We start from the raw sequence: 10,938 nt of genomic DNA on the forward strand, positions 1-10,938 counted from the left end.
GATCTAAAAGATAATGTAAATAACCAAAAAACAGGCATTTGTAGTTTAAGGATAGCATTTTATTTATAAATCAACAGCATAATTCCAAATTTAAGACTAAAGCAAGAGCGGCATTTTGATACAAAAAAGTTTTATGGCAAGATAATCACTGACAATAGTCACATTTTAACAAATACAAGCATGTACTTTGTATATAAACATGATAGGCCTTGATATGTGGAGATGGTCAGGGTCACAATTCCAAGTGATTACTTTCAACTTTTATACATTTAATCCCTGATTTCTATTTATAAGCCTATTGTTCAAATTTGAAACATTTCAGTGTTACATAATAAAACTCAAATAGTAATGACATAATACACAAATAGCAATGACATAATACACAAATAGTAGTGATATAATACACAAATAGTAATGATATAATACACAAATAGTAATGATATAATACACAAATAGTAATGATATAATACACAAATAGTAATGATATAATACACAAATAGTAATGATATAATACACAAATAGTAATGACATAATACACAAATAGTAATTATATAATACACAAATAGTAATGACATAATACACAAATAGTAATTATATAATACACAAATAGTAATGACATAATACACAAATAGTAAAGATATAATACACAAATAGTAATGACATAATACACAAATAGTAATGACAAAATACACAAATATTAAACATATAATACACAAATAGTAATGACATAATACACAAATAGTAATGACATAATACTCAAATAGTAATGACATAATACACAAAAAGTAATGACATAATACACAAATAGTAATGACATAATACACAAATAGTAATGACATAATACACAAATAGTTATGATATAATACACATATAGTAGCGATATAATACACAAATAGTAATGACATAATACACAAATAGTAATGACATAATAGGTTTGTAAATAAAAATTAGGGACTACCATATTCGACCCAATAAGCGTTCAGTCCCTATAAGCGCCCCTCCCCCTTTTTTGGCCTCAATTTCAATTGCCTGGGCATAAATAAAGACCAAAACTGAATCTGATTGCAGTTTGCTTTGCAATGATTTTGTTTTAATAAGCACCTTTTTTAATTTTTCAAACACTCTTGGGTCAAATATGGTAACTGTATGGAAGTTGGAATTGTGACACTGAACATCTTCTTTATGAACTTTATCGATGGTATTCCCATATTCAGCAAAATAAACAAACAATAAAGCAATTTCTATGCTGGAAATATTTCCTGTTTAAAAACAAAAACTTGCAGGCATTTGTACTTAACTGGTACAAATACCCAAACAATAATTAAAAGCGTTTTCACTTATTAAGAACACAAGTTTGTAGACATTGGCTTCAATAGTAATATTCACATATTATTAAATATATAGATATTTCACCCATAATTCATATACTCATATGTAGATTTACACAGGACTTTAGAAGAGTTTAAATGCATCTTCAGGGGTGAATGAGTAAATCAAAAGTGATGTGCAACTTCCTGGTAATATAGAAATCCACACAGATTTCATCAAATACTTTTGACAAGATAAATAATATTTGTTACATTGGTAAAAACCGCATTTCACAATATAACAGTAATGCTGATCCACTATTAAAGACAATTTGTACAGTAAAACATTGTTTTAAATAGCAAATACACCAAAAATAAAGCTATTTCTATGCTAAAGTTTTTTTTAAAAACACATAGTCACTTTCTTATGGGTAGATATGCATTTTAATGTCATTATTTTGTGGGCAAAACTTGACATGTTTTCTCTGAAAAGTGTAAGTGGGTTGTTCAGTTTTACGTCCTATCAACGGCCAGGGTCATGATGGTTGAGGAAAACCGGAGTACCCAAGAAAAACCACCGACCCAGTGGTCAGTACTTGGCAACTGCCCCATATGGCATATCAAACTCATGTCCAAGAGTTCGGAAGGCTTGTGGTATTATGTCGGGACATCTTAACCACTCGGCCACCGCGGCCCCGAAAAAGTTTGACGTTATGCTCACAAAAACATAACCTCAAAATCAATAACTACATGTAATGGGCAGATAACTCTGTAAATACCAACAGTACATAGAACTGTGTTATCTGTAACAATACTACATGGTACATAGGAATCTGTTACTATTGCATGTTTTATCATGTATCATTTGCAAATTAATGCAAATGGAACTAAATGCAATTTGAATCTTTCAATGATTTGTAATTTGAATCCTTCAATGATTTGCTCTTTTCCTTTACGACATACAGTACATTTATTTGGGTAAAATTGGTCCAAAATTAAAATTCAGTAAAATCATCGTGTATTAATTTATTCATGCATGGATTTTAATGTATTCTGTATGCAAACTGTAACTAATTTTCATGTGGTGACCTATGTAGTATGTACAAAAGCATTATCCCAGACTTAGTATGCAAACATCGGTAAATTCTACATTGTGTTCTTATATTTGGCGTAACGCATGTAATGAAATACACAAGTTCTTGGCATATAACCCATGTGTAATAAAGTACTGGTATACTATGTTCTAACAATATATTTGTTAGTGATTTCTAAAAAAATATTCTGCCAATACTTGCTTCAAAATTGTGGTGAACTTTTAACATTAACTCATTCACGGTAGAATCACCCCTAATATTTCATAATGGACTGCCCTACTATTTGATTTAGAAGAGTCTAAATGCTTCTTCAGGGGTGAATGAGTAAATCAAAAGTGATGTGCAACTTCCTGGTAATATAGAAATCCACACAGATTCCATCAAATACTTTGGCAAGATAAATATTATTTGTTGTATTGGTAAAAATCACAATTCACAATTTCAAAGTAATGCTGATCCACTATAAAAAACCAATATTAGGTATGTACAGTAAAACACGGTTATAAATAACAGACCTCTGAGGACCTAAGTTATAATTATATAACCATAGTTTGTTACACAGTGTTACTTCCCAAAACTGATCCTTTCAGATCAGATCCATTCTTTACATTGTAAAGGCAGACTGAAGACACATGTGAAGGCAGAAAGGCCTTGAAATGAGTTTTTTTAATACATTGTACATATATATATATATAAATAAATAATAACAAAAAAACACCTTAGCAGTTATAAAGTTTATCGCATTGGGAAAAGTCTGAACTTTTATCCCTGTTCAGACATCCCATGCACCTGACCACGAGTTTTGATTAAAACATTTCTAGTACTAGATTATTTATCTCCCCTAGTTAGTAAAGTTATAGACCTATTTTCTTGATAATTCCAGTATTGTACAGTTAGAGACTGGTGGCAAGCTGTATCAATTTTACTAAACAAAAATATTCAAACTTGGGTAACCTCTAAATATTACCAGAGATTTAAATATAATACTATTTAAATCTCTGATTTTACCTAACTGATGAAAAGTGAAAAAATTACTGATTCTGTTATACTATATATAAAGAAGACGATAGAACATTTGACAAGTGAGCTGTAATATAACATAGGCTTCAGAATATATATTATCATGTACACTGTATGTATTAACAGTTAAATTATTCAGCAAACCAGACCCCTTTATCATCAATATTGCTTAGCTTTAAAGATGCTCCACCACTGACAAACAGTATTTTTTCTTAATTAAAAAGAGGAACAGACAAATTAGTATTTATCTTCAGTTACAAAAGTTATTTACTTTACACCATTACTACTAATACCACCATTGGAAAGTTTGGCTTCTTATTTTAAGTCAAAATAAAAATATTAGAAATAATTCTTTGAGTCCCCAAAAAGGACATGGCACTACTATCACTATGCCCTATATGGAATGAAGTACTGATTGAGCATCCACCAAAAGCAAAACAAGTTATTTTAATATAATTTTTTATGTTAATTGAACATATATTTACATGATTAAATAGCAATTATTGTTCAAATGTTGATCATCGTTTATGCTCTCTTGGCAGTTGAACATCTTTAAGAAAGTCCTAAACTTAAAATTTTCCGTAAGAAATGTTTAGGGTTAGGTTTTATTAGTTTTATATCATATTAAATTAACAGACAGGGTCATGTAAGGATGTTACAGGTTTCTTGGTGGAGGAAAGCCAGAGCACCTGGAATAAAACCACCAACCGGTCAGTAGGGCATGTGCATATATGTCCAGACATCTTTATAATTTGGCAACTGTAGCCCCAAGGGAATGTTTAAAGAAATTTCCTTTTAGGAAAGCATTACAGGAGTTACTTTAAGGAAAAAATCTGAAGTTAAGTATATTTCTGTAATCAGTTATTGTTATGGTTTTCAATGAATGATTTTAGATTTGGAGCTTCCCCAACTTCTAAGGAAGATTGATGAAATTGAGCCCGCATATGTTATCTAGGAAATATTTTTTATCTTAGCATGATGCAAGAATAAAAATAGTAGTGCATGCTGAAAATTTGAAAAATCACATATTACAAATTACATTTCAAAAATCTAAGAGAATATTTAGAAAATAAAAAATTAATGCTATCTATGGCAAATAACAATCTCATTAAAATTTAACAAGTCAATGCTGAAATCTCTGAATAAAAGTAAATCTCACAAGTATACACTTAAAAGTTGTAAACCATATTAAATATATCATGACAAAAAAACCAACATTAAAGATCAGACACTAGAAATCAACTTAAGGAATCTTTAGAGAACTACCGGCAACAGATATAATCATATCATGTCTCAAGTAAATATAAGAATGATTTGTTCAAAAAAAAAAAAAAAAAAGAAAGATAAAAAAAATGAAAAAAAAATTAGTAGGACAAAAAATCTTCCAACTCCATAAATTATAAAATAATATGAGACGAGATCGGACGGGAAAAGGTGGAGTGGGTAACACTATTGAAAGATTGGAAGGATTAGTGATGTGGAAATTTTTGTATTTCGCATTCTTTGAATCTCCGATAAAATGTTTATGTAAGAACATTATTTCAAAAAGAACAAATGCTGATAGCGTAAATAATTAGACTATAAATGTAAAGCACCAAAATTATTACACCGCCAACAGTTTGACAGTTAGCTGACTTCACAAAAATTACTGATACTGCCCTTTGTTTAATAATCTCTGATCGCCTCCAAAACAAACCATTTCAAGGCCAATCCTGAAATTAGATCAATCTCTTAATGGAACATCCTCGATACTTCAGGGGTTGCTATCACTGACTTTATATCCACATCATCGATACTGTAGGGGTTACTATCACTGTCATGATATCCACCCCATTCTCGATACTCCAGGGGTTACTATAACTGACTTTATATCCACCCTTAGACAATTTCGTAGTAAATCTGGAGCCGGTTCAGGAGAACAAAACTGATCAATCACAGGTCTCCAGTGATAATACAGTGATGTCCAACTTCTTCTGAACTGCCTTCATTTTTGCTATGCCATAGTCAAGAGGTGGATATTAAATCAATTATAGTAACCTCTGGAGAATTAAGGATGGGGTAGATATCATGGCAGTGATATATAATATAAACTTTATTTATTTTACATCGATTGAGAAACAAGTTATACAACTAATGTAAATCACTCTCGATGGCCCGAATGTAAGTGTGCGAGGGATCTCAGTGTGGGAGGAAAACGGAGTGCCCGAAGAAAACCCACGTGATCGGTTAGGTAACCCCTAACCTTTTCACATCCGTGCCGGGGATCGAACCCCAGCTGGCTAGGTAAAAGGCGAGTGGTTTACCCACTACACCACCTGACCACCCAAGTGATAGTAACCCCTAGAGTATTGAGGATGTGGATATAACTTCAATTATAGTAACCCCTGAAGTATTGATGATGTGGATATCACGACAGTGATAGTAACCCCTGGAGTATTGAGGATGTGTATGGAATAGCCTTATACATACACAATCTAAATATTACTATTATATGTATTGGTCTTGCGGGCAAACCTTACCATTAACATTCAGATGTATTGGTACACCAGGTAATTCATCAAATTTCACATCCCACTCTGATAATATTGGATCCTTATTTTTCACCACAGTCTGTGCTTTGTTATAATGAAGCCCTGCTTCCTTCCAGTTGACGGTAAGTCCTGCTCTCCCAGGAAGGTTTGGGTAGATAGTCCTCTCCTCATACTTCCAAGCATGGTAGATATGCCACATTGACCACATTCCATCGGTCTTTCCCTGCTTCAGGAAGTTGTTGTACCAGAGTGTAGGTAAGATACCCTGGACTGTGGGCTTGAATTGTTTTACCTGTGACATAGTGTCGTACCATTGTACATACCTTATCCAGTTGACACGGCTTGGTGAGAACCCCCAAGTACCTAATATAGGGTACATGAAGACAATGTTCTCTCCTGGTGCCCGGAGTTGTCCGCCCGCTCCGCCATGTTTTATACTGTACCCCTGTAGGGCGTATCCATTTACATATGGTAACGAATCATACTTCCTATGAACATTTTTCAGCCATTTGTAGAAATATTTCGAAACCGTCAAGTCATCTTCTAAGATAACTGCGATTTCTTTGCTATCTGGCGAAGGATTCCACGTTTTCATCCATTGTCCATATATCCCAGCATGCTTTGTCTGATTGTGGACGTTAATGGTGCCATGTTTGAATCTAAACCGTTTCGCTGTCAAATAAGTTTCTTCGTGTATAATGCCTGATTTTGATCGATCAATCCAGACGTCTATGGCAACCTTGTCACCCAGGTAATCAGCCTCATTTAAGGAGTCCAGCAACCTTTCCACAGAGTTTGCACGGTTGTAGGTTATAACTATAATGCGAAAGTCAAGGTCATAAGGTGTACTTATAGGTATATCACTAAGTCTTAGAGATGTTTTGTTGCTGTACTGTCTGATCTTGTCCTCTGCAATTTTTTTATCACTGCAATTTTTGTCTGCAAATAAAGATGCAATTACATTAGTATATAAAAGATAATTAATACTTTTATCAAACATAGTATGAGATAATTAATACTTTTATCAAATATAGTATGGCCAAAACTTTCTATGGTATTGAACAATTAGCCAATTCTTTTTTTTCCCTACTGCTATGAAAAACAAGAGATCCCAGAGGGATCTTGGCGCCCACCAAAGAATGATCTACATCCAGCAATGGAAAGAGGAATCTTTTCTCTGCTTTTCAAACTTTTACTATATACTACATATGAAATTTGAAAAAGATCTTGTTAATCAATCTGTCCCAAAATGCAATAAGCACAATTAAGATCCTAGGGGAACCCACATATGACATTTGAGACTGATTGCTTCAGTATTTTCTGAGAAATAACGATAACACAATTCAACTATCAAAATCCAAGATGGCAGCCTGTCGGCCATCTTATTCACAAACAGTGCGAAAATATAATATGCACAACCAGACCCTAGGGGAACCTGCACATGAAATTTGAGACAGATCCCTTCAGTACTTTCTGAGAAATAGCGGTAAAAAACATCTGATGACGGTGGGCTAAAAAAAACGGTGAAATACAAGAAAATTTCAACGTTATCATAACGTCAAAATCACAGAACCTGGCCATTAGTGAATAGCCCTTAGAACAGTCAGGTTTAATGTTTACATGTTACATGAGTTTACATATTCAGATAAGTAAATGCTATGTTCAAACCATGATCATGTTTTAAGTATATCTGTTATAAATGTACTTTACTGTATAGAATCATTAATTTGTTAAGCCATGACTTATTTAGGACTGATCAACAAACTAACCTGCAGTTTGGGCAAAGATTGACCGCTCCGTAAAAAGTTGAGAATATTCCAATCATAGTCTAGGAACTGAAGGGTAACGACAACAGCAACCAGCCAGATAATCACCTTCCCGTATCGTCCCCAACGCATCTTATTTTTGTCATCCAGGTTGGTTGTCCAGGGTTATAGCTGTCTAAGGATACGGTTGTCCAGGGTTACGGCTGTCTTTGGTTACGGCTGTCTACGGTTACTGTTGTCTACGGTTACTGTTATCTACGGTTACTGTTGTCTACAGTTGTCTACAGTTACTGTTGTCTACGGTTACTGTTGTCCAGGGTAACGGTTGTCCAGGGTTACGGTTGTCCAGGGTTACAGTTGTCCAGGGTTACGGTTGTCCAGGGTTATGGTTGTCCAGGGTTACGGTTGTCCAGGGTTACGGTTGTCCAGGGTTATGGTTGTCCAGGGTTATGGTTGTCCAGGGTTACGAACTAACGGTTGTCCAGGGTTACAGCTGTCCAGGTTTACGGTTGTCCAGGGTTACTGTTCTCCAGGGTTACAGTTGGTGGTTGTCCAGGGATATGATTTTCCACGGTAGCTTTGTCCAGATTTGAGGTCTAGGTGTCCAGTCTGATAGTGGTCACTGTAAACATAAAATATTAATATATGTACAATTCTCTTTTATATTGGATTTTATAAGAGCTTTTGAATGCTTACATGTGTGACCAGTATGTAGACTTGCCAAGGTTAAGGCTTGGTCATACTTGTGCTAATAACGTATGATAAGCGAAGCTCTACTAACCATTACAAGTGTGTGAGCATACAGATTCCAATACACTCCAGTACCCCTTGGACTTTGAAATTGTGTCCCGCATGAAAGGTCTCGCGCCTCCATGTAGGCAGCCATGTTTTAATTCTCATTATCAGCACGACGAGATTTGAAATTTCTGTACTAGATTATCAGCACGACGAGATTTGAAATTTCTGTACTAGACTAAATGTGTAAATCAGTAAGTAGTTTTAATTTACACATATACAAGAACAATGCAATAAATGTGCTGGTCCAATATATACTGTGTATGTTCTAAAGCGCACGGCACCGTCAGCAGTGACATCACAAAACCAGACGCCAAAGATGACAGCACAGATTCGCGCATATTTTTGATAGCATGGCATGTTGCCAAGTATTTGATTTTTTACATGTTAAGCGTATGAAAGATATGGCCTCTGAGGTTTTTAAAATTTTAAATTATATTTCTCCTCATATTTTACAAAATCTTGTTGAGAAGAAAGAAGTAAAGATTCCAAGGGTAAACACCTACATTATGGTAAGAGATCTTTTTGTTTCGCTGCTTCTCAGGTGTGGAACAGTCTGCCAACTGAATGTCGGATAGCTGAAAACTACAATTCGTTTCGCAGACTGCTTCACACCTGGGATACACAGATCTGCTCCTGTACCATCTGTACACACCATATAAGGATGAGTTGTTCCCCTTTGGAATCTACCTGCTTGTAATTATACCATACAACCTGTGATATTTCAAACCTTTTCAAAGATCATTACTTTTATAAACCTTATTTTAGCTTATTGTTTTCTACCTATGACTTCAATATCTATCTTTAATTCACACTATGGTAGTGTATATCATGTAAATTTTTACACTTTGCTATATTAGCATTTATGTACATTACACTTCAGTGTCTTAACCTATTTTGTGTAACATTTGTGTGACATACAAGTGTAATTATTAAGTTATTACCTATAAATTAAATTTTCTTATTTCTGCTAAACTGTGATAGCTGTTTCCAACTAAATATCATGTATTTATCCTGCAACTTTCCCACATACTGACCGATAACTACTGCCGGATACACTTGTGCTTTATCTGTCAATACAAAATGATTTATCCGTCAATACGATCACATGAATTTGTTCCATATCTGACGGAACTTTTTCTAACCCAGAACTTGAACCTTCTAGTGAATGAAACGTCATTCAGTCCCGCTAAAACGTGACATCACATTCATTGGAATGACTTCATTTTTTTCTTGGCTCATGGCAAAGGTATGTATTGCAAAGTAATTTTTAAACGGGTATATATTGTTTTTTGAGTATTTTCATATTGTTTCCTCGTCATCTCGGCTTTCCTAAGTCTCGCACCAAAATAAACCTTGTATTGTAAGATACTAACCATGTATTCTCTATCTATTGCATGATTGTCATAGTTAAATTGTTGCCTGTCTATATTACCTGTTTGTACTGTGATATTTTTACATGTTTGTCGCAAGAATAGCACTACAGTGCTAATGTTATTATGTTCCTCATGTATGTGACTCTAAATAAAACTTCTTGACTCTTGACAAGTTTTCTCTGCATCTGATAAAAACAACATTAAAGTATATTGAACTATTCCATTTGGATTATTTTGAATTCTTTCTAACTATCGATAGTATGTACATGTCAGTGAAATATTTTATTGTTATTCTCGTGGGAAAATATAAACAATGCAAAGTTATGATGTTATAATCTTTTACAAGTAGCTGCGCTCTTGTGAGGCTTTGCCTTAAATTCATATTACAGATATAGATACACGTGCACCAGAGGACAACAAAAATAGCATTATTTCTTATTACGTTAGGCCTACAGGCATCCTCGATACTCCAGGGCTTCCAATCACTTACGATCTCTACACCCCTGGACTATCTCATAGTGAAATTGAAGGCAGCTCAGCGGAAAACATTTGACCAATCACAGGCTAGCAAATATTTCATTTGAAGACTACAGAGAGAGTGACGCCTAACATCAAAGCCACAGAGTCAACCACAGTGTACCGTTATACGGCTCTTTTGATGTACATCAAATGACTAAGTTATCTGTTCTATTCTGTTGCCTCCAGTTTTACTATGAAATAGTCCAGGGGTGTACAGATCGTAAGTGATCGGAACCCCTGGAATATCGAGGATGGCCTACAGGAGGCTTCTGTAGACTGTAACTAACATGAACCATTACCGTACGAGTTGGGGCCCTAAAAACACGATTAAATTGTCGGTTAGTAAAAGTAACGATATTTACCATTACAATTAAAGCCGTGTACCATTAGGCTAATCTGTCAGTTAGGCTTATAATTAGTAGCCCGAAAGGAAAAGGAAGCTTTCAGGATTTAAGCGTTTGATAGACGATGACTTTCGATTGTAATATTTCTCCTAAAACCGGACCGGATATTATTTCAATCGATCACAA

The 10,938-nt window shown here is 34.4% G+C and overlaps 1 protein-coding gene across 1 annotated transcript; it reads right to left on the reverse strand.

Annotated features, from left to right (window-relative positions):
* Positions 1–37: 37 nt before the first annotated feature.
* LOC138305620 (uncharacterized) lies at positions 38–10,869 on the reverse strand. The gene is made up of 4 exons (XM_069245919.1): positions 10,771–10,869; positions 7,722–8,340; positions 7,239–7,272; positions 38–6,891 (listed from the first exon to the last, which is right to left on the reverse strand). The coding sequence occupies exons 2-4, from the start codon at positions 7,848–7,850 to the stop codon at positions 5,909–5,911; spliced, it is 1,146 nt and encodes a 381-aa protein (XP_069102020.1). The 5' UTR covers positions 7,851–8,340; positions 10,771–10,869; the 3' UTR covers positions 38–5,908.
* Positions 10,870–10,938: the final 69 nt, after the last annotated feature.

Source organism: Argopecten irradians, chromosome 13 (genome assembly GCF_041381155.1).
Source record: "Argopecten irradians isolate NY chromosome 13, Ai_NY, whole genome shotgun sequence".
Taxonomy (NCBI): domain Eukaryota; kingdom Metazoa; phylum Mollusca; class Bivalvia; order Pectinida; family Pectinidae; genus Argopecten; species Argopecten irradians.

Bases quoted from the DNA above. Each gene is read 5' to 3' on its own strand.
- LOC138305620 (XM_069245919.1), bottom strand. From the start codon at position 7,850: ATGCGTTGGGGACGATACGGGAAGGTGATTATCTGGCTGGTTGCTGTT. The intron at 7,273-7,721 runs GTTAGTTTGTTG...GTTATTTCTCAG, and splicing joins AATCTTTGCCCAAACTGCAG to AAAATACTGAAGCAATCAGT. The intron at 6,892-7,238 runs GTGGGTTCCCCT...CTTTATTTGCAG, and splicing joins ATCAGTCTCAAATGTCATAT to ACAAAAATTGCAGTGATAAA.